This window comes from Diceros bicornis, chromosome 3 (genome assembly GCF_020826845.1).
Source record: "Diceros bicornis minor isolate mBicDic1 chromosome 3, mDicBic1.mat.cur, whole genome shotgun sequence".
NCBI lineage: Eukaryota > Metazoa > Chordata > Mammalia > Perissodactyla > Rhinocerotidae > Diceros > Diceros bicornis.
The window spans coordinates 45,903,697-45,928,296 of record NC_080742.1 but is presented as its reverse complement, the minus strand read 5'-3'; the positions used below and the strand labels follow the sequence as shown (position 1 = coordinate 45,928,296).

The 24,600-nt window shown below is 37.2% G+C and overlaps 1 protein-coding gene across 6 annotated transcripts in view; it reads left to right on the top strand.

The window, feature by feature from the left end:
• The window catches only part of MACC1 (MET transcriptional regulator MACC1), a 70,166-nt gene that overhangs the window by 32,024 nt on the left and 13,542 nt on the right, over positions 1–24,600 (top strand). For 4 of the 6 annotated variants that reach the window (XR_009216260.1, XR_009216259.1, XM_058526806.1 and 1 more), the window contains 4 exons: positions 12,899–13,010; positions 15,205–15,327; positions 16,879–18,884; positions 21,640–21,828. Coding sequence is in view for 3 of the 6 variants with exons in the window: in XM_058526818.1 (XP_058382801.1) it covers positions 12,899–13,010; positions 15,205–15,327; positions 16,879–18,884; positions 21,640–21,828 (2,430 nt within the window). In the remaining 3 variants the exon portion in view is untranslated. Of the gene's footprint in view, positions 1–12,898; positions 13,011–15,204; positions 15,328–16,878; positions 18,885–19,912; positions 20,192–21,639; positions 21,829–24,600 lie in introns of those variants that run through there. The other 2 variants (XR_009216262.1, XM_058526832.1) reach the window with 2 other exon arrangements.

Genomic DNA, 24,600 nt, shown 5'->3' with positions numbered 1-24,600 from the left:
CTGCAGCCTGGCAACTGAGCTGACTTCAGTGGGGCAGAGCGTGCACAAGGAGTGGGTGGAGAGTGTGGGGCTCCCGCCGTGGAGAGACTGGGTCCGCTTCGGGAGGTCGGGGTGCGCACACGGGGCAGGACTGTGTTGACGGTGTTTGTGGACCTGTGGGCGGCAGGGCTTGTCAGCTGTGGAAGACTTGTGCTTCTCAAAGACCCACATAGAGGGTTTGCTCCACCTTCCAAAGCCTGAAACAATTGGGTGCTCCTGTGCCTGAGGCCACCCGACCCAGCTGCAATCCTCAGAGAGCTGACAAGAGACCTAATAGCCTAGAAGCTTACAGCAATTGTAAGGCCCTGAGCCTAACAACCTGCCACACTGGGGGCTTACTCACTTAAAAGAAATACTGCAACACAAATGTGGTTGAGAACTTGCAGCCAACTGTGCTGGGGCTCCCCACACCTGATAAAGAGACTGAAGGGCCCACAACAAGTACAGCAGCTGAGCATTACAACAGCTGGCCAGGAGCATAACTCGGCCTCCCTGAGCGCCTACAGGGAGAGGAAACAGGCCACAACAGAAGGACACACGTAGCCCACATAGGGGTCACCCCTGGAACATTGAGAACTGAGGGAAGCACACTGGAAGCCTCCTAAGGCGTCACTTACATAAGGTCACCTATCCAAGAGCAGGAGACGTAGCTGACCTACCTAATATGTAGACACAAGCACAGGGAAAGAGACAAAATGAGGAGGCAAAAGAATACATTCCAAGTAAGGGAACAAGACAAAACCCCAGAGAAGGAACTAAGTGAAACAGAAATGAGCAACCTACCCGACAGAGAGTTCAAACTAAGAGTGTTAAGGATGCTCACTGATCTGGGGAGAAGAATAGATGAACTCAGTGAGAATGTCAACAAAGAAATGGAAGATATAAAAAAGAACCAATCAGAAATGAAGAATACAATACTGGAAATGAAAAATTCATTAGAGGGACTCAAAAGCAGAGTAGAGGATATAGAAGAACGGATCTGTGAGCTGGACGAAAGACTAGAAGAAATTACCCAAGGTGAACAGGTAAAAGAGAAAAGAATTAAAAAGAGTGAGGACAGTCTAAGGGACCTCTGGGACAACATCAAGCACACTAACATCCGTGTTATAGGTGTCCCGGAAGGAGTAGAGCGAGACAAGGGGTCAGAGAATCTATTTCAAGAAATAATAGATGAAAACTTCCCTAAACTAAGGAAGGAAACAGACATCCAGGTACAGGAAGCACAGAGAGCCCCAAACAAGATAAACCCAAAGAGGCCCACACCAAGACACATCATAATCAAAATGTCCAGAATTAAAGATAAAGAGAGAATCCTAAAAGCTGCAAGAGAATGTCAAGTTGCATACAAAGGAAACCCCATAAGGCTATCAGCTGACTTCTCAGCAGAAACCTTACAGGCTAGAAGAGAATGGCACGATATATTTAAAGTGCTAAAAGGAAAAAACTTACAGCCAAGAATACTCTATCCAGCAAGGTTATCATTCAAAATGGAAGGAGAGATAAAAAATTTCCGAGACAAGCAAAAATTAAAGGAGTTTGTCACCAAGAAACCAGTGCTACAAGAAATGTTAAAGGGACTGATTTAAGGGGAAGAGAGAAGACCACAAATAGGAAAAATTATCTATTTCCATGATAAGAACGTAATGGATACAAATGCACAAAAAAGAGGTTAGAGATGATATCAAAAACATAAAAGGAGGGAGGAGGGGAGTTAAATAGTACAGCTTTCAGACAGAGGTCAAACTAAAGTGACCATCAATTCTGTATAGAAGAAGAAAGGAAGAGAGAAGGACTACTAAAACACTGAGAAAAAAAAAAGTTAAAAAATGGCAGTAAGTACATACTTATCAATAGCTACTTTAAATGTCAATAGACTAAATGCTCCAATTAAAAGGCATAGGGTGGCTGACTGGATAAAAAAACAAGACCCATATATATGCTGCATACAAGAGACACACTTCAGACCTAAAGACACTCACAAAGTGAAAGTGAAGGGATGGAAAAAGATACTCCACCCAAATGGCAATGAAAAGAAAGGGGTAGCAGTACTCATATCAGACAAAATAGACTTTAAAACAAAAACTGTAAAAAGAGACAAAGAAGGGCATTACATAATGATCAAGGGAACAATCCAACAAGAGGATATAACACTTGTAAATATCTATGCACCCAATGTAGGTGCACCTAAATACATAAAGCAATTATTAACAGATATAAAAACAGAAATAGACAGTAACACAATAATAGTAGGAGACTTTAACACTCCACTTACACCAACGGATAGATCATCCAAACAGAAGATCAATAAGGAAACATTGGCCTTAAATGACACACTAGAACAGATGGACCTAGTAGATATATACAGAGCATTCCATCCAAAAACCGAAGAATACACGTTCTTCTCAAATGCACATGGAACATTCTCCAGGATTGATCACATATTAGGCCACAAAACAAGTCTCTATAAATGTAAGAAGATTGAAATTATACCCAGCATCTTTTCTGACCACAATGGTATGAAACTAGAAATCAACTATAGGAAGAAAATCAGAAAAGCCACAAATACGTGGAGATTAAACAAAATGCTACTGAACAACGACTGGGTCAATGTAGAAATCAAAGGAGAAATCAAAAAATACCTGGAGACAATGGGCCGGCCCCTGGCTTAGCGGTTAGGTGCACACGCTCTGCTGCCGGTGGCCCGGGTTCGGATCCCGGGTGCGCACCGACGCACTGCTCCTCCGGCCATGCTGAGGCCGCGTCCCACATACAGCAACTGGAAGGATGTGCAGCTATGACAGACAACTATCTACTGGGGCTTTGGGGGAATAAATAAATAAATAAAATCTTTAAAAAAAAACAAAAACAAATACCTGGAGACAAATGAAAATGAAAATACGACATGCCAGAATTTATGTGATACAGCAAAAGCAGTTCTATGAGGGAAGTTTATAGCATACAGGCCTATCTCAACAAACAAGAAAAATCTCAAATACACAATCTAACAGTGCACCTAAAGGAACTGGAAAAAAAAGAACAAACAAAGCCCAAAATCAGTAGAAGAAGGGAAATAATAAAAATCAGAGCAGAAATCAATGAAATAGAGACAAAAAAAACAATAGAAAAAATTAATAAAACCAAGAGCTGGTTCTTTGAAAAGATCAACAAAATTGACAAACCTTTAGCTAGACTCACCAAGAAAAAAAGAGAGAAGGCACAAATAAGTAAAATCAGAAATGAAAGAGGAGAGGTTACAACAGACACCTCAGAAATACAAAAGATTATAAGAGAATACTATGAAAAGCTATATGCCAACCAATTTGACAATCTGGAAGAAATGGGTAAATTCTTAGAATCATACAACCTTCCAAAAGTGGATCAAGAAGAAAGAGAGAATTTGAATAGACCAATCACCAGTAAGGAGATCGAAACAGTAATCACAAACCTCCCCAAAAATAAAAGTCCAGGACCAGACGGCTTTCCTGGGGAATTCTACCAAACATTCAAAGAAGACTTAATACCTATCCTTCTCAAACTCTTCCAAAAAATTGAGGAGGGGGGGAAGCTCCCTAACTCATTCTACGAAGCTGACCTTACCCTGATACCAAAACCAGACAAAGACAACACAAAAAAAAGAAAATTACAGGCCAATATCTTGATGAACCTCGATGCAAAAATCCTCAACAAAATACTAGCAAATCACATACAACCATACGTTAAAAAGATTATACACCATGATCAAGTGGGATTTATTCCAGGGATGCCGGGATGGTTCAACATTCACAAATCAATCAACGTGATACACCACATTAATAAAATGAAGAATAAAAACCACATGATCATCTCAATAGATGCAGAGAAAGCATTTGACAAGATACAGCATCCATTTATGATAAAAACTCTGAATAAAATGGGTATAGAAGGAAAGTACCTCAACATAATAAAGACCGTATATGAGAAACGCACAGCTAATATCATCCTCAATGGTGAAAAGCTGAAAGCTATCCCTCTAAGAACAGGAACCAGACAAGGATGCCCACTGTCACCACTCCTGTTTAACATAGTACTGAAAGTCCTAGCCAGAGAAATCAGGCAAGAGAAAGAAATAAAAGGGATCCAAATTGGAAAGGAAGAAGTGAAACTGTCACTATTTGCAGATGACATGATTTTATATATAGAAAACCCTAAAGAATCCCCCAGAAAACTTTTAGAAGTAATAAACGAATATGGTAAAGTTGCAGGATACAAACTCAACATACAAAAATCAGTTGCATTTCTGTACACTAACAAAGAAGTAGCAGAAAGAGAAATTAAGAATACCATCCCATTTACAATTGCAACAAAAAGAATAAAATACCTGGGAATAAACTTATCCAAAGAGGTGAAAGATCTGTACACCAAAAACTATAAAACGTTTCTGAAAGAAGTTGAAGAAGACACAAAGAAATGGAAAGATATTCCATGCTCTTGGATTGAAAGAATTAACATAGTTAAGATGTCCATACTTCCTAAAGCCATCTATAGATTCAATGCAATCCCTATCAAAGTTCCAACAACATTTTTCACAGAAATAGAACAAAGAATCCTAAAATTTATATGGAACAACAAAAGACCACAAATAGCTAAAGGAATCCTGAGAAAAAAGAAGAAAGCTGGACATATCACACTCCCTGATTTCAAAATATACTACAAAGCTATAGTAACCAAAACAGCATGGTACTGGCACAAAAACAGACACACAGATCAATGGAATAGAATCGAAAGCAGAAATAAACCCACACATCTATGGACAGCTAATCTTTGACAAAGGAGCCAAGAATTTACAATGGAGAAAAGCAAGTCTCTTCAACAAATGGTGTTGGGAAAACTGGATAGCCACATGAAAAAAAATGAAAGTAGACCCTTACCTTACACCATACACAAAAATTAACTCCAATTGGATTAAAGACTTGAATGTACGACCTGAAACTGTGAAATTTCTAGAAGAAAACATAGGCAGTACGCTCTTCGACATCGGTCTTAGCAACATCTTTTCAAACACCATGTCTGACCGGGCAAGAAAACAATAGAAAAAATAAACAAATGGGACTACATCAAACTAAAAAGCTTCTGCACAGCAAAGGAAACCATCAACAAAACGAAAAGACAACCTAACAATTGGGAGAAAATATTTGCAAACCATACATCTGATAAGGGCTTAATCTCCAAAATATATAAAGAACTCATGCATCTCAACAACGATAAAACTAACAACCCAATTAAAAAATGGGCAAAAGACCTGAACAGACATTTCTCCAAAGAAGATATAGAGATGGCCAACAGACACATGAAAAGATGTTCAAAATCACTAACTATCAGGGAAATGCAAATCAAAACTACAATGAGATATCACCTCACGCCCGTCAGAATGGCTATAATTAACAAGACAGGAAACAACATGTGTTGGAGAGGATGTGGAAAGAAGGGAACTGTCATACACTGCTGCTGGGAGTGCAAACTGGTACAGCCACTATGGAAAACAGCATGGAGGTTCCTCAAAAAATCAAGGATAGAACTACCATATGATCCAGCTATTCCACTGTTGGGTATTTATCCAAAGAACTTGAAAACACCAATTTGTACAGGTACATGCACCCCTGTGTTCATTGCAGCATTATTCACAATAGCCAAGACTTGGAAGCAACCTAAGTGCCCATCAAGGGACGAATGGATAAAGAAGATGTGGTATATATACACAATGGAATACTACTCAGCCATAAGAAACGATGAAATCCAGCCATTCGTGACAACATGGATGGACATTGAGGGTATAATGCAAAGTGAAATAAGTCAGAGGGAAAAGGTCAAATACCATACGATTTCCTTCATTAAGTAGTAGATAATAACAACAATAAACAAACACATAGGGACAGAGATTGGATTGGTGATTACCAGAGGGGAAGGGGGGAGGGAGGAGGGTGAAAGGGATAATTCGGTACATGTGTGTGGTGATGGGTTGTAATTAGTATTTTGGTGGTGAACATGATGTAATCTATGCAGAAATAGAAGTATAATGATGTACACCTGAAATTTTTACAATGTTATAAACCAATGTTACTGCAATAAACAAAAAATTAAAAAAAATAAATAAATAAATGAAAGGGGAGGTGGAGAGGAACCTGGAAAGTTTCAAAGTCTCTTTGGGTTGCTAAGTGAGGTGGTTCAATTTTTCAGGCTGATTTAATGAAATAAAAAGGACAGTGATGGACAATTCTATTCATTCCATTCTGGAGGATTTCCTTTGTATTTAATTTGCTGTTTCTATTAGAATTTAACATCTGAAAATAGAATAACAAAACATAATTTAAACATTAAAATTAGTTATTCCTATATAGCTCAGTGATGTATATATACAACTTTTTTCGTGATAGTTTTAAATATTTTAAAAATTTATACAGATAGAAAGAACTTACACTGACTATTTCACATCCTTTATGTCGGACCTTGTACTTATACCCTAATATGTGTAATTACAGTGACCAACAGTCCTGGTTTTCCCTGGGCTGAGAGGTTTCAGTTTCAAAATGGTACAGTCTTGGGCAAACCCAGATTGATGACTGGCTCCCTTACTTGTAACCCATATATTCACTTGGGAAGCTGTGTTTTCCTATTATTCATGCCTTTAAGTAAGACACAACACCTCTTATTATCCACTATAATTTGTTTTCACATCAGTAAGTAATACGGATATTTCTGAAGATTGTATGGGAGAAGTAGAGGGTTGACAATGCACATCCCTCAGTGTTCCACTGAGAATATTCTCATTAGATAATCTTCTTATTACCCATCTCCTTTTAGGCTGCAATCACCTACAGTTCCAACCCCCAATCCCCTTAGTTGGTTTCCTGTTTTACACAGGAAAATTTCAGTTTCTCCTAGCTTCTTCTTCAGACTTCTTGTACACTCCATCGCTACTTGATACTATCTTCAAATAAGTGAAATTTGGAAGATTTAATTGTCTCTCAGAAAGGAAATGATCTTCTAGTTTCCAGTATTTCAAGAACAGTGAAGCATTACTAGTAAAAATATTTCTTGTTCGGCTAAATTATGTATGTATATATATCTATAATTCTATGTATCTATCTGAATATACATTCATATATGTACACATATTAGTATTTTTCAAGTTTGTGCTTTGATAAACAGTTCATACTTTGCATGCAATTCTCAGTTTACAAAATTAACAAACAAAAACACTGTGATTCCCTGAAACATTAAAAATTAGACACGATAAATAGTTGAGAGTTTAAGGGAAACTCCTGCTCTACACATTGGATGATGTGGCACAATGAATGTTCCTTCCTTTAATCTTAACAATTCTACCAAACTTCATCCATGTGCTCTTTCTCACAACAATTATTAGAGCATGAACACTCTGTTCTCATTTAACAACGATTGAACATTCCTAGTTACACTCTGTCAAGAAGGCAGACTTGTCAGATGATATGTAAATGATTCACCCCACTGTTCTAAGTTCAAACCAAGGAAGACTGTGGGAGCACACAAAATGTTTGTCTGAGGGTGTTTTTCTCTTGGTAAAAATATTGGGAATCTTTTTTCTTTCTTTTTTTTTTTTGAGGAGACCAGCCTTGTGCTAACATCTGCCAATCCTCCTCTCTTTTTTTTTTTTTTTTGCTGAGGAAGACTGGCCCTGGGCTAACATCCGTGCCCATCTTCCTCCACTTTATATGGGATGCCACCACAGCATGGCTTGCCAAACAGTGCACCAGTGCTTACCCGGGATCTGAACTGGCAAACCCCAGGCCGCCACAGCGGAGCGCACGCACTTAACCGCTTGTGCCACTGGGCCGGCCCCCAAAATATTGGGAATCTTTTAATTAATTCTATCCTGTAAGAGTGGAGCAAGTGTTGGCTGGAAAATGTTAGATTTTGTTGCAAGAGGACTGATAAAATCTAGTTATAAAATAATAGATTAATTTTTCAATTATCCTCTTTAAAGAGGTGAAAAGAGCATTATCACATTGAATAATCAATTAAGCTAAAATGGCAATTAAACTTCCACAGTGCTTTTTGTCCTTCCTCTTTTCCAATATTCCTTAAGTATCCTTATCAGTAGACACTCATTACTCTTGCTAAAACCCACAGAATTGACATAGATGTGAAAAAATAAAACAGACAAGAGCTATCCATTTAAGCAGCAATTGGTGTTAATTGGGTGCTTATGATATTTGATTTAATCTTTACAACTTTAAAAGAAAACAGCTTTATTGAGATGTAATTCACATACCATTACAACAACTTTTAAAAGTAGATATTTTTATACTCTGTCGATGAGAAAAGTGATGCTCAAACCAGTGAATTCGTTTGTAAGCTTTGCTTTGAACCCATATCTGCCTAATTTCAAAGCCTGCATTCTTCCTATGGCACCCCATTGCCTCTGTTGTCATGAGCCAGGCACTCTTTTTGGCAGGAATAATGCAAATAGCTGTTAACATTTTCTGTGAGGAGTGAAGAATAGGAGATAGGGTCCCAAGACACAACTCATCGACAGTCATTTTTTTTCCCTCAGAGAATGAGGTCAGAGTGTCAAGCCATCTGAGTGAGAGGAGAAGCTTCTGGAGTGGGCCCAGTTGGAGAAAGTGTTTCTATATGCACAGGAATAATAGCAGGGAGGGACTAGTGGAAGAGAAAGAGAGTCATCTTGTTGTGCCACTTTTTATACAGCATTTCATTTGACTATTAAAGCAGCACTATGAAGAAAGTGGGCTTACTATATAATAATAGTAATACTTGCAATTTTTTTCTTTTCATTTTTTTCTTTCTTTTACAGATGATAAACAGAGTCACAGAAATGTTTAGTAACTTTCCCAAGTTTATACCCATGGGTCTGAAACAAGAAAATTCTAACTCCAAAGTCTGTATTCTTTGTACTTTGCCAAAATACATTTACATGTAAGGAAAAAAAACAAACACGGCTGATAGGGGACAACCAGTGAGATCTCAGGATGACAAGTATTCTATAAAGTGGTGGAGTTTTGCAGGGTATGAAGCTTATAAGAAAACAAACACAAAATCAGGCTCAGGGCCTTGGAAAGGGTCATGCGAGTGCGAGTCCTATGGGTTCAGCTTCATTAGCCCACTGTAGATCCAACTCTCGCTCCACTCCTTCTGAATCAGTAGTTCACCTTTGCACCTTTTGAAAAATACAAGCCAGGAAACTTCTCTCTCATTGAAGGGTACAGGCAAAAAAAAAGCCTTCAGGTCACTATTACACAGCCAAAGTCATATCCAACAACTCATGCAACAATTAAACTTGTTCGGTTACCAGGGATAGGTTTCGCAGCTAATTTCTCTTCGAAAGTTTGCTGGGAACATATATTGCTTAAAGTTAAACTTGAGAGACACATTGCTTGGAATATTGTATGGCATCAGCAGGCATTTGATAACAAATTCATTAAATGTTTTCCACAATGAAAGTACTAAAGCCTTGCTCTATGGCTTACAAGTATGGCTTAGAAGCACTAAGCTCTACAGCTCTGAACGTGATGGTGAAGATCTCCTGGAACCCAGATTGAGGCTTGATGCTCCTCTCCAGCAACAAGCCCAGGGCACAGTCTCAAATCTCACTTCCTTTGGATGGGAAGGTCTGACCCAAGGGTAGGAAGCATAGGGTAGGGTTCAAAATCTTGTTCTTTAGAGTCCACTATCCGTAAGTTGAAACAATGGTTCTGCTGCTTAGTACCTATATGATCTTGGGCACACAAACCCCCTAAGCCTCTATTTCCTTACCTTTAAAATAGAATAATGATAGAACCAACTTTCTAGAATTGTTGCAAGTTATAAATGAGAAAATTCATGCACTAGCAATGTAGCAGGCTCTCATATTTATTTAGCTAATAAACAATAGCTCTTATGATGGTTATTTTTTATTAATATTTTACAGGCTTAAAATATTCCTTTTGTGTATCTGTTTAGAGACCTTTACATTTTCCCTTCTAGACTAAGGTTTCTGGAAGGTTCCTTGGTTACATTATTAAGCTGAACATAAAACAATTTTCAATCTACTGTTTCTCTGTTCCTGATTTGTACTTACTAATATGATCTTATCCTGAACAATTAGTATAATTTTCCGAGATTTCAGTTCTGCCAGTGATGGAAGAGTCATTAGATGTAAAGGAAGCGATAGACGTCTTGACATGGTGATATTAACAAGGTTGATTGATGGAATGTTTTGAGTTACCAAGATTGGAGGCATCATGCAAGTTATGCATTACTAATGCTGCTTAACGCACTAGGGTCCCTGCTACCCTCCCTGGAGAATATTGTAAAGCCATTTTCCTTGGGAAGAAATGCTGCTGACATTTTCCCTGTCAGGTCTTTTAAATCTTTGGTCATAATGACCAGAGGTAACACTCAAACTATTTAATAACTGGTGGTAGGATATTTACACCACCAATCAGAGAGTGCCACTAGCCCATCAGAAGGTGCCTTGGGGTAACAACATCCAGTAAGGCCACACACACCCTGGTAACATCCAGTAAAATCATACCAGGTGAGCATCTTCAGCTGATTATGGTTCCTTTGTGAGACACTCAGGCCTTTTATACCAGTTCCATTTACGAGGGAATGCAAATTATTTGGATAGGTTTGGCCTTTGGGGGATGAGGATGTCCACCAATTTATAACCTCTAAGAGTTATAGCATACATGGAAATATTTTTAATATCACTTAGGTCAAGAGTTAAATACAGTACAAATCATGGAAACATGTAAAGGAGATCTGAGGTATTCAAGGACTAGTTGGAAAATACTTTGAACCTGCTGGGTGGCTAAAAATATCAATTTTCAGTATATAATGACTACCATAAATACTTCAAAGCAACACATTTTAGAGGAATAATTCTTTTAAATGGTTTTGCTTCTCTGTTTACTTTTTTGCAAACACCACCCCAATTCCCCCCCGCCACCCCACAAAAATATGTGGGATCTTTTGCTAAGTTGTACAGTTGGTAAATGTTCCCAAGTTACTTAAGGCCTAGTTTAAACAGTGAAATAAATAAAGAGCAAAACTTTATTCATTGGTTCTTTAAGGAAAAAAATAGTGGATCATGAAGACTCAGAATAAGTGCATTGTAAAAGGCATATTGGCACGAATGTGTCCCAAATTATGTGGGTAGTAGACTGCTCTTTTCCCACTTACTCATTCCAACAAAGACTGACTCATGCTTATTTAGTCAAAGTTTTAAAAATTCCCATTTTGGAGAACAATTGCCATTGAGTGTGAAGTTGAACACATTGAGTTGGAAAAAGACACAGGGAAATGCTAAATGTGGCTAGTGCCGTTTTCACCTGTGTAAACAAGCACTGCCCTCCACAGGTCAGCATCAGGGTCCCTCCAGCCAAGGGTTTTTTCCTTATGCCACCTCTCTCTGTATTCATAGAAAAAAAAAAAAAATCCAGATTCAGGATGAAGTCCTGTGAGATGTGTGTTTGGGGGTTGGGTGGGAGAGAAAGAGGACAGAGGGAACAGCCAGAGAATAGGGAGAAATCTACTTGGCCAGGTAAAGAAATTAGCATGGTGGTTTTCCGAACGTGGAAATACAAATTCTTGGGCTCAATCCCAGACCTTCTGGATTAGAAACACTGGGGTGAGTCCAGCAAACTATGTTTGCTCAAACTCTCCAGGTGATTCTGGTATAGCTGAGGTGTAGAACCACTGCTTTAAATGACAGTGAAGATCTGCTTGGGTGACTGCAGAAGGGGGCTACTCCACAAAGAATTCCAGCAGATGACTGCCTTGTGCCTTTGTTTCTGAGGTATTATGATCCTCCAGGACCATAGCTGTATAAGGCACCATTCCTGGTTCTTATGTGGTTAAGGACTTCTAACTGTATTCCACTGGGTTATAACTATTTTTTATACCAAGAGTTGTTTGCCTTAAAGGAATCCTGGGTATAAATTGTTCCTTTCTGCTCTTTCTCCACAAGAAATTAAAGCGTTTAGGTAGATTTCTGTCTAAATTGGTTTTCCATTTAAAATGTACCTTATCTTTTTGAAAAATACTTTTATATTTAAATATTTTTTCTCATTTTAATTTGATTTGCTTAATTTTGCAGAAGGATGTGAACTTAGTTTTTTTAGCTCAAGGTTTTGGCTATCTATGGTGTGCTAAGAACTTTTAGTTTTGGACATTATATTTGGTAAAATCAACCACAGAATTTTGAAGATTTGCCAGGAAACTTGAGGTTTCAGTGCAAATTATGTATTGCACAATTCAGCTTTTCATCCAATCTTTCCATGTAGTTTCACCTATCAGAGGAAAAAATTGCTATTGCACAATTTTATTTTATTTTTTTGTGAGGAAGATTAGCCCTGAGCCAACATCCCATGCCAATCCTCCTCTTTTTGCTGAGGAAAATTGGCCCTGGGCTAACATCTGTGACCATCTTCCTCTACTTTATATGGGAGGCCACCACGGCATGGCTTGCCAACCGGTGCGTCAGTCCGCTCCTGAGACCTGAACCTGTGAACCTCGGGCAGCTGCAGCAGAGCAGGCGAAATTAATGGCTCCGCCACCGGGCTGGCTCCTTGATGTTTTTAATGAGATAATTTTTGCATTTGTTTATTCATCATGTTTGGAAAACATGCTCCCCTCTTTTCTTTCCTTTTCTTTTTTCTTTCTTTTCCCTCCTTCCCTCTCTTCTCCTCTTGTCTCCTCTGCTCCTCTCCCCCTCCGCTCCTCTCCCCCTCCCGTCTTCTTTCCTCTCTTCTTTCAATTTGTGCTTTCTGTTTTTAATATCAGGAAAGGCTTTTGATTTCTTTAAAAAATAAAATAAACTTCTTTGCAATAAAATGTGAAGAACTTGCAAGAAGAGTATGACAAAAAAGAAGTCAAAAGTGAAGGAGGTGTGGTTAACACACGAAGGAGACCAAGAAGTAAAGTTTACCATGACTGGAAGTTTGAACTAGAAGGTAGGATAATCTCAGAATGTACTGTTGGGAACCTTGAGTCTGAGGAGGTGTCCTGAATTATACACTGTTTGGGTAGCTGTAATGTGCATGGGTAATTATGTCTGCGTCAGTCACTCACCAACTATTTGACCTTGTAGGTTAGCTACGTCCCATTGCTGAGATTCATTTTTGTATTCTGTAAAATCTGATTTAAAATACTTCTTTTCAATGTTTTCATGGGACTAAGAGAAAACATATATGTAAAGAAGGTTGAGTCTCAGCAATGCGATACCGACAATTAGTATATATGGATGCTTTTATTTGTAATTCATCTATTTTCATAGATGTGTGGTACGCCATTGTATTAAAACACCGCAATTCAATTATCCATTCATATGGCAAAGGATATTTTGGTTGATTCCAGTTTTTTGTTACCATACTGAACATTCATTTATATTTCTTCTGATGCACATACACAAAGTTTTACTAGAACAAATAACTGGGATTGGAATTGCTGGATACTAGGCCGTAAGTATCTTTATGGATAAGGTATTAGATAACGCCAGACTGATTTCTAAGTGGTTGTACTTATTGACACCACCACTAGGAGTGTATTGGACTTCTCTTTGCTTCACATATTTGCCAATAATTGGTGTTACCAGATTTTAAAATTTTTGCAAATTTGATAGGTGGTAATTGTATTTCATATGGCCTCACTTAGCATTTCCTTGATTACCAGTAAATTGAGCATATTTTAATATACTTAGGGGTCATTTGTGTTTACTTTTTGTGAGAAATGCTTGTTCATATCGTTTTCAAATTTTTCTATAATGTTGCTTTTATTTTGCTTATTGATTTGTGTGTCTTTGATACATTTTGGAATCCAATCCTTTTTTCTTTTTTAGGCATATGTAACAAAAATATCTTATCCCAGTTTTTGACTTGTTTTTTTACTTTTTGTAAACAATGTCCTTTGATATGTAGGATTTCTCATTTTTTTTATGGTTTGCATTTTGTGTGTTTGTTAAGAAATTCTCTACTTTTCAGAAAGCACATAGATAATTCCTCAGACTCTATTTTAAAGTTTTGCTTTTCAGTCTTTAAATCTCTTAGAATTGATTTTTGTGTATGACCACTGTAATTTTTTTCAGCATGGACAACCAATTGTAGCATCATTGTTTATTGAATAATCTATCATTTCCATACTGCGTTGCATGGCCACTTCTGTCATATATCAAGTTTGCATGTGAGGGTGGGTCTGTTTCTGGGGATATTGTGTGTCCTTGGTTTATTTCTGTTCCAATTCCACATTGTCTTACTTAGCACATATTTATAATAAATGCTGCTATCTGGGGACACGTGTCACTTCCATCATGTTCTTCTGGATTGTCTTGAATATTAAGCCTTTGCTTTTCTATATAAATTTTAAAGTGGTTTACGAAGTTACAAACACATACATATATATACGACATGTTGTGATTTTTCTTGGAATTGCATTAAATGTATAGAAGGATCTGGGGAGAATTTCTAGTTTTGTGATTTTTTAATCTTTCAATCACCAAACAGGGAATGTCTATTTATTGAAGTTTCAACCTACTATTTTTTTGTTATCCTTGGGACTTTCACCACTACTTTTTGTAGGATCACTAATGCATTTCTAGGTTTGCCTGTTGGTGTTAATCCAGGATCTGAGCATTTTTCAATAGAATGCTAACACGTATTTCAGGATATCTAGTCCAGCATCCTATCAGAAGTAGAGGACCTACAGAGAGCATTTATGTAGTTTTCTATTTAAATATGTGAACTAGGGCCGGCCCCGTGGCCTAGCGGTTAAGTGCGCATGCTTGGCTACTGGCGGCCCTGGTTCGGAACCCCAGGTGCGCAGCGATGCACCGCTTCTCCGGCCATGCTGAGGCTGCCTCCCACATACAGCAACTAGAAGGATGTGCAGCTATGACATACAACTATCTACTGGGGCTTTGGGGGAAAAGAAAGAGGAGGATTGGCAATAGATGTTAGCTCAGAGCCGGTTTTCCTCAGCAAAAGGAGGAGGATTAGCATGGATGTTAGCTCAGGGCTGATCTTCCTCACAAAATAAATAAATAAATAAAACTGTTTAAAAAAAAAAATATGTGAACTACTTTGAGTTTGGTTTCTCTGCCAACTTGTATATGTGTGCTTACAGGAAATACACGTATATTTATTTATTTTGTAGGAGGAAAAATGTTAACCAGTGAAAGAGGACGTCTTTGGTCGGGAGGAATTTCACAAAGTAGGTCTGAAGGAAATTTGCTTGACACGGAAGCCCAAAAATCCTCAAAAACTTGCAATCTTACAGGTACAAGAATTTATAACTATTGCAATGTTTTTCATTTATTACCAGGAACTTTTGGAGGACTACCTCTGAAAGGTGCTACAGAAGATGAAAAGAATTATAAAGTCTCAACATTATCACAGGAATACGCTATCATTAAAAAGACGAACAAAATAAAATAGCACAGCCAAATAGATTATATGAATATTATGAGGAGGCAAAAACTCATTACTAAATAAGTGGTGTATGCAGTAAATATAATGAATTCTGGGGTTAAAGAGATCTCTAGAGGTTCGAGTGGGCTAAGAAATCTTCATGGAGCATAAAAGAATTGAATTGATCTTCAGAATCGATTTCAGAAGAAAAGTAAGTTTTAAGAGAGTTGGATGCAACTGGATTGAAGAAATTTGTGGACATAAGAAATGTAGCTTTTACTTTTCAAAATGCATCTTTTAATTTTTAATATATGTCACAAAACTCATTTCAATCAAGATATAGTTCTATATATAAAACTAAAAAGTCCGATAGTTTACTTGAATTTGCTTTTCTATTTTGGCTTTGATTTTCTCTAGAGCAGCACCACTTTCACAAAGTCGACAGAATCATTACCAATGTTTATTGAGAAATGACCAAGTATGAATTGCTTTAAACATAGGAAAAATTGACTTCAATATTTGCGGGATATATAGAAATTCCTTATGGTTGATATGTGAATATTTTCATGTGTTGCTGATTCTTAAAATACTCACTCTCCAAAGTAGTAACATGATTTCATTTCATAGTGTAAGGCTGTTCTTTGTCATTTTAAACTTGAAAAAGCTCAATGAATTTCTTCAAGTAGTAAATCTAATGATGGTCTATTTTTTCAGTGTTCATCTTCATGAAATGTTTATTTTTCATGAAAAAAAGTCAACGTTATTAAAATTTATCAATACAAAGTTATCAGAAAATAATCTAGGTACAGTACAGTAAGAAGTACAGTATTGTCTAATTTGGCATATTGTTCTTTAAAAATTATTTTAGCTATTGAGATGTATTTGATATTTTTCACATATAGAATATTATCAGAAAAGAAAAATATTAAATGAACAATCTAGATATAATGAGACCAACTATTCAGTGTTTAGAAAAATCTGGATAATTGACTGAATTTATTCTGTTTGTTCAAAGATTTTCTTTTGTGAAAATGAAATATAAAACAACAAGGCATAAGTATATGTAGTCTGGGTCATTTTTAAGGAAATGTGTTAAGCTGGTTATTATCTAAATTGTTAAACACATATTTGTTTATAAATCATGACATCTTAAGATAAAACAATATTACATATGGTCAAAATAAACTGGTAGAACAATTTCCCTTTCCTCACAAAATGAAAATTTGACAAAATATAACATTAATTTTGTAGTAGCTATTAGACTGGAGATCAAAAAGCAAAATAAAAAGTCTTGAATTTTTAAGTTATAATAAAAATTAATCTTGGTTATATCTCAGAATGCCACTTCATCTTTGTTTTGCTGTGTTTTTGTTTAAATAACAAGAATGTCTAAACTCATATTTGCTTCTCAATTGGCCAGATGCTTTCGTACTTCATGGCAATGATGCTTCCAAAGCTATGAATCCATTCTGGAATGAACTATCTGCTTCTAACCCATTTTTGGATGACATAACTCAGCTAAGAAATAACGGGAAGAGAGAGAATATTTCCATCTTGAAGGAAGATCCTTTTCTTTTTTTTAGAGAAATAGAAAATGGAAATTCTTTTGATTCCTCTGGTGATGAAATTGATGTGCATCAATTGCTTAGGCAGTCTTCCTCAAGGAAATCTGGAAGATCTAAAAGTGTTTCAGAACTTTTGGACATTTTAGATGACACAGCATATACTCATCAGAATATACAGAACTCTGACCAGATCCTAGAACAAGACTTAGAATGGCTTCAAAATGATCGGGAGGCTTATAAAATGGCTTGGTTAAGTCAACGCCAGCTGGCCCGTTCCTGCCTGGATTTGAGTACAATTAATCAGAGTCCCGGGTGGGCTCAAACACAAGTTGCAGAGACCATGATAGTTTGTAAATTAAACCATCAAGGAGGGTCAGTACAATTACCTGAATCAGATATCACTGTTCATGTGCCCCAAGGCCATGTAGCTGTGGGAGAATTCCAAGAGGTATCTTTAAGGGCTTTTATTGATCCTCCACAAATGCTTAACCATGATCTTTCATGCACTGTAAGCCCACTGTTGGAAATCATGTTAGGCAACCTTAACACAATGGAAGCTATTCTACTGGAGATGAAAATAGGGGCTGAAGTGAGAAAGGATCCTTTCAGCCAAGTCATGACAGAAATAGTGTGTTTACAGAGCCGGGGTAAAGAAGGCCCTTTCAAAGTGTTAAACAACTGCTACATTTATAAAGACGCCATCCAAGTCAAACTAGTAGACTTGAGTCAGGTGATGTATCTAGTGATTGCTGCACAAGCTAAAGCTACTGAGTCACCAGATGCCACCATTTGGGATTATATCCACAAAACCACCTCAATTGGAATTTATGGGCCCAAATATATCCATCCCAGTTTCACTGCTATTTTCACAGTTTGTGGACACAGTTATATGCCAGGAAAGCTTACAATCTGTGATATGAAGAAGGGTGGAAAAAACACATCTCCAGTTGTGTTTCACCTCTGGGGGAAGCATTCTTTTGTTCTTGACAAGCCACAAGATTTAAGGATTTCTGTTTTTTCACGTGATCCTGATTTTGAAGTAAAGGCAGAAGGAGAAAGGAAAGCAATTAAACAAAAGCAGTTGCAAGCAGGTGAAGTAGTTCATCAACAATTTTTATTTTCCTTAGTTGACTCCAGAGAAATACACTTGTTTGTTTTCCGTGTTCAGGTGGAGCCTCCCAATGGTAGAACAGTTACACAGTTCTTTATCACTACACCTGATCCAGCCCCAAACCTAAAAAGGCTCTCAAATCTGCCAGGTGATTTGCAGAAGGAAAAGGAAATCAAGTCTACTCCTTTATTACCAACAGTGCATGTTAAATATCCCACATTTCAAGACAAAAAATTAAACTTTACCAACTATGGGGTAAGCCTGAAGACAGTGCTAAGACAAAGCAAGATTGACTACTTACTTGAATATTTCAAAGGGGACACAGTAGCTCTTCTTGGAGAGGGTAAGATAAAAGCCATTGGGCAGTCCAAAGTGAAAGAATGGTATGTGGGAATCCTGAGAGGTAAGATTGGACTTATACATTGCAAAAATGTCAAGGTGATTGCAAAGGAAAAAGTAATGTCTATGCCAGATAGTGTCTTCACAACCCGGAATCTCATTGAGCAAATTGCCCTGCCCTTTAAAAAACTGACTTACATGTATTCAGTTGTATTGACCATGGTGTCAGAAAAAGTTTATGACTGGAAAGTTTTAGCTGGTGCCCTGGGCTACTCACATCTGGCACTGGAAGATTTTGATGGAATACAAGCAGACACAGAATCAGAAAAAGTTTCTTATGTTGTGAAGAAGTTAAAGGAAGATTGCCATGCAGATAGAAATACCAGGAAGTTTCTTTATGACCTTATTGTGGTGAGTATTGCTTGATCACAGTAATTTATTTACTATAGAGAACTTTATTAGCTTGGCAATATTTATAACCAAACATATGAGAGAAGTTAAAAACATCTCAGCAGTCTCAAATAAATTGAAGTCATTTTGAAGCAAATATAGAGCTTGTCGTACAAGATTATATAAATGATTTCTTAGATTTGGGATTCAGTTGTGATTTTCCCAGAAACTAGGCCCCTGAGGATCATCTTTTGAAGGAAGATTAAAGATTTTGTTTGTGCTAGAGCATAACAGTTAAGAGATCTCTTCTCTTCCTCTCTTAAATAGTGGGATAGCTCTTAAAGTATCAGAGAAGGTCCAATAAAATGAAAGTAAATAAAAGCAAACTGAAACAAAACTAACTTGGCCATTGCCGTAGGTCCACTTTTTAACGTTTTATTTTAAACGTGTCAGTGTCCTTTACTTTAGCAATTTAATATTCTTCTTCTGTATGCAATGCATCACAACTCCAAAAATGATGTTACTAATTCTCTTGTTAATCCTCATGTTTTAATAGAACTCTTAGGATCATTTTTTTTCAAGATAGTATTCACTCCAGTGTAAGGTTCAGTGAGAGTTATAAAGAAGATGAGGAACTGTTTTACCTTTAAAGTGGAAATTCAGTATTTTATAAAAGTAAAAAAAAAAAAAATCAAGAGCATGTTTCTTCTAAAAGTGGCTAAAATGTGAATGTATAAATAATAATAATAATAAATAAAATAAAAATAGTAATATAAAACATTTCCTCTCCTTCAATTATTTTTATGATTCTACAGTGATATTGACAGGGGTTAAATTTTAAAAGTCCCTATATCCAGTTGTTAAGTGGATAGTTTTATGACGGTGTGCTACACTCTCACTTAATCTGGGCCATTTGGTCATGGGCTGATGCACCTGGTTGAAGCTACACATGCATTTTGCAGAAGCACATTACCCCTCCCTCATAGCTCATGTGATCAGCATGGACCTATGAAGGTTTGAATTGAAAATTGCTTTCTTGTTTCTCTTAGTGTCAAAAAAATGGTTATATTGGCCAAATGGTCTGAATATTTAAGCCTGCTCATCCCTGCACTATGTTGGTGTGTATGATAATTAATTGAGTGGCTTTGGTGACTAACTAGCCAGTGCTGGTGGAGAGCTCATTCAAGGGAGTAGTTCCTAAAAACTCGTATTGTGCCTCTGTGGAGGCCTCAGGATTTCTGAATGCAAGGGACTTGGACCTGGTTATCTGACCAGAAGACGGTGGAGCATGGAGTATAGAGGCCCTCTCTTGAAATTTTATTTGCATAGTAAGTATACATTTTTCTTGGATTGTACATTAATTTGGGGTAGCTGGAAGGGAGCTGATAACGATTGTAGGTTCTAAACACCTCTTTCATCTCTAGACATTGAGACTGGCTGTCTTTATATACTTAACACGTGACACTGTCTAAAGCACTTTAGCATCTGATTCAACTTTGATAATGATTATAGGCAGCTAGATAGGGTGTATTACTACTGTATCCATTTTAAAAATCATTAAATAGAGATTTTTGTAATTTGTCTAAAGTCCTATACTTTGTGGAGCTGGATTTTAAACAGGTTTTATAACTCCAAGTGCAGATTTCTTTTCCTTAAAACAAGAAACTGGAATAAACATTGCTAGACCCACTCCACAGTTTACTAAAAGCACCTTCAGGGGCCTGCTGGCTCAGTACTGCTTCTCCCTGAGGTCATATCTCCTCATCATACATTTATGGATTAATATAGTCTACATATAAAAACCATGGGTAGTCCTTTTAATTCTTCCATAGGAATGAACACTCTATGGACTTTGATAGTTGCCTTACTTGGTCATTCATTTTTTCTTATTGTTTCATAATGATAAATAAAGCTTTTAAGTGCCATTAAATGATAAGGGCTACCAAACATGTTTATTTGCTTATTTGAACAGAGAAGAGGTATAGATAGATCTAATCCCATAATATTAAAATATATTCAAGGTGAAAAAGAAACTCGTAGACTTGTTTGAAATGTGCATGGTGATTGACAAAGCTCAGATGCTTAATTAAGGAAGAAAGGGTTTAATGGTTTTCCATTTTGCATTGTTGAAGACTAAGCATTTTATCTTTAATAAGTGGTTTATATCTAGCACAATTACACTGGTGGTGAAGGGAGAGAGTTAAATTTTTTTGTCATAAGTATCAATAGCTTTGTTGCAAGTTGTAGGGGTGTCTCATTTTCATGGAATAGGCTTGATTCTGGGAAGTTTTAAATCCATTTTGATGAAACATAGATAAATGTTTACTAGCACCAGTGTGCTCGCTCACTCTTTAGAGAAATCCTGTAGCCAATCGTCTGGTGAGGAAAGGAATTATTTTTTCTAGAATGAATAATCATCCCTGGGTTGATGAATTATAGACTGCTAGAACCTCAGGGTATCTTTGGAAGTGTCTAGTTCAACTTCCTCTTTTTTCAATTAAGGATATTAAGAAATGCATTAGCTAAGTGGTTTACCCAAGGCCCGATAATTAGTCACTGTATTAGTCCTAAATCTCCCCTAATTTTGGTCTAGTTGTGTCTGCTGTACTTTGCTGGTTGGATTTACTTAAAAGTAAATCATCTTTTTGAATTTTAGAAAACTCAAATATATGTGTGGTGAAAAAGAGGATGCCAGTTTTTAGAATATGACATGAAAAATTTATAGGAAAAAGTTCAATTAGTTGCTTTTAATTATGACATGTAATTGTTGCTGCAGGCTCTCCTGAAGATGGATTGCCAAGGCTTAGTAGCACATCTCATCCAAGAGGCTGCTATTCTGACTTCAGCTGTTAAGCTTGGAAAAGGCTGGAGGGAGCTAGCTGAAAAGTTAGCGCAACTCACAAAGCAACAAATGGAGGCATATGAAATTCCTCACCGAGGAAAAGCTGGAGATGTTGCAGTTGGGGTAAGATTTCTGTTTGTCTAATTAAATAGTGAAAAATTGCAGACCAAATAAATCAAATGTAATCTAGCCTGTACCACATACATGGATTAATTGAACGAATGTCCTAGAGGATCCACTAACTGAAGTCATTGCACCTATAACCATCGATATTATCTGAAATATACACACATCACTTTTTAAAGGCGTCAAGAACCTGTAAAATGTATTGATATTTCTCTTATTGGATTGCATATTAATATGGCCTTTGATGAAATGAATTGACCAAATTGGACAGCTAGCCAGTTAGCAGGCAGGGCTCTAAGAACTTGAGGCAGAGAACAGGTAAACTTTGAAGGGAGGAGATGGGACCAAATCAGGACAAGGAAAGAGCATATAATAATAGCTATTTATCAGCCTCAGGCATAGACTTAGTCATTTGTGATAAATAATGTTTGATGACAAGAAGCATTAACAGAGTGGATGGTATAGGGTCACTGGTAATAAGAGATAGAGATATCTAAGAGCTTCATTATCTCCTTCACAATTTTACATACAATAAGAACTAGAGACATCAAATACAGAATGACAGCACTTAGTACAAAGTAAATATTTACCATGAAAATATTGTTTTTATAAATATAAAAACAAATGTATACTATTAGGCATGTTAGATAAATATTTTCTCTATTCACTATAAAGAAATGTGAGTCAATTTTTATTAACTTAAATAAAAATATTCCAGTGATAAGCCCATATAAAATGTTCTGTATCTTTCTCTTATGTGAGTGAAAGCATTTGCAAGATATTTCAGTTAAGGAAAGAATATCTCTCTGATTGGATGAATACTTGGTAGGAGGCAGAAGCTATGTTCTCCACTTCCTTTTTGGGCATAGAGATGGATATTAATTTCTTGAGAAAATTTTCTTACTTCGAAGCGGCTATGCCAGCTGGGTGAGCAGGGCAAGACAATCTTTCCATGAAGAGTCAAGAGTCAAATCAAGTCAGCTGAATCCCAGCAGCTACAATGGAAGTCTCTGCAGGCCGGCTTCTGGGTTTCTGGAGCCTGGCTCTCCAGCAAGGACTCCTCTAAACAAGATTCTTTAGCCAGGAGCAGCCAAGACATATTTCCCCCTTAAATAGACTATGTTTATCTCCATACACTAAGAAAGGTATTACAATCTACAAATCAGTTTTTGCTGAATGAGCTAAAAGATGAGAAACTTTTAAGAAGGAAAAAAAGAACAATATTATGAGGGATGCATTATTCTGATATTTCAGTTAATTGATTAAAAAGTTGTCTGTGGGGCCGGCCTGGTGGCACAAGCCGTTAAGTGCGCATGCTCCACTTTGGCAGCCCAGGGTTCACCGGTTCGGATCCCAGGCGCGCACCGATGCACTGCTTGTCGAGCCATGCTGTGGTGGCGTCCCATATAAAGTAGAGGAAGATGGGCATGGATGTTAGCTCAGGGCCGGTCTTCCTTAGGAAAAAAAAAAAAAGAGGAGGATTGGCATCAGATGTTAGCTCAGGGCTGATCTTCCTCACACACACAAAAAAAAGTTGTCTAATTGAGATACCATTCTCTGTTAGAATGGCCAAAATCCAGAACACTGAGAACACCAAAAGCTGTTAGGATGTGGAGCAATAAGAACCCTCTTTCATTGCTGGTGGGAATGCAAAATGGTGCAGCCACTTTGGAAGGCAATTTGGCTGTTTCTTATAAACGAGACATACTCTTAGCATACAATGCATCAGTTGCACTCCTTGGTATTTACCTAAAAGAGTCGAAAACTTATGTCCACATCAAAACCTGCACATGTAAGTTTATAGCAACTTTATTCATAAATGCCAAAACTTGGAAGCAACCAAGATGTTTTTTAGTAGGTGACTGGTAAACTGTGGTTCATCCAGACAGTGGAATATTATTCAGTGATAAAAAGAAAGGAGCTACCAAACCATGAAAAGACATGGAGGAACTTTAAATGCATATTACTAAGTGAAAGAAGCCAATCTGAAAAGGCTACATACTGTGGGATTCCAATGATATGACATTCTGAAAAAGGCCAAACTCTGGAGACAGTGAAAAGATCAGTGGTAGCCAGGAGTTGGGAGGGACTGATGAGTAGGCAGATCACAGAGGATTTTTAGGGCAGTGAAACTACTCGATATGATACTATAATGATGGATACGAGTCATTATACATTTGTCCAAACCCACGGAATGTATAACACTAAGATAGACCCCTAAGGTAAACTTGGACTTTGGGTCATTATGATGTGTCAATGTGGATTCATCAGTTGTAACAATTGCACCTCTCTGGTGGAGGATGTTGTTAATGAGGCAGGCTATGCTTATGAGGGGGCAGGGAATATATGGGGCAGGGAAATCTCTGTACCTTTCCCTCAATTTTACTGTGAATCTAAAACTGCTCTAAAAACAAATCCTAAAAAAAAAAGTCTTCTAATTGAAAGCAGGACATTTTTTTCTTAATAAGAATCTATCTTTAAAAAGGTTTTGTTGAGAGTTATTTATCAGAGTTATTTGTTCTCTCAGCTTCATTAAGCATCTGACTTCTCTTTAATTGTGGTTGTTTATAGTTTGTCTTCCCCCAAATCTTGGTGGAGGCCAAAAAACAGCCTACTTTTCTATTATTTACTTTTGCACAGTCCAAATCACAGAAGACTAAGTCTACGCCTGAGGTTGATAAATACTCAGAAGCAGAAAGGAAAGCCCTTAGGTGTCTTTCTAGGGACTTCCGTGCAATTTATAGTGATTAATGCTAACAGTCATCACTC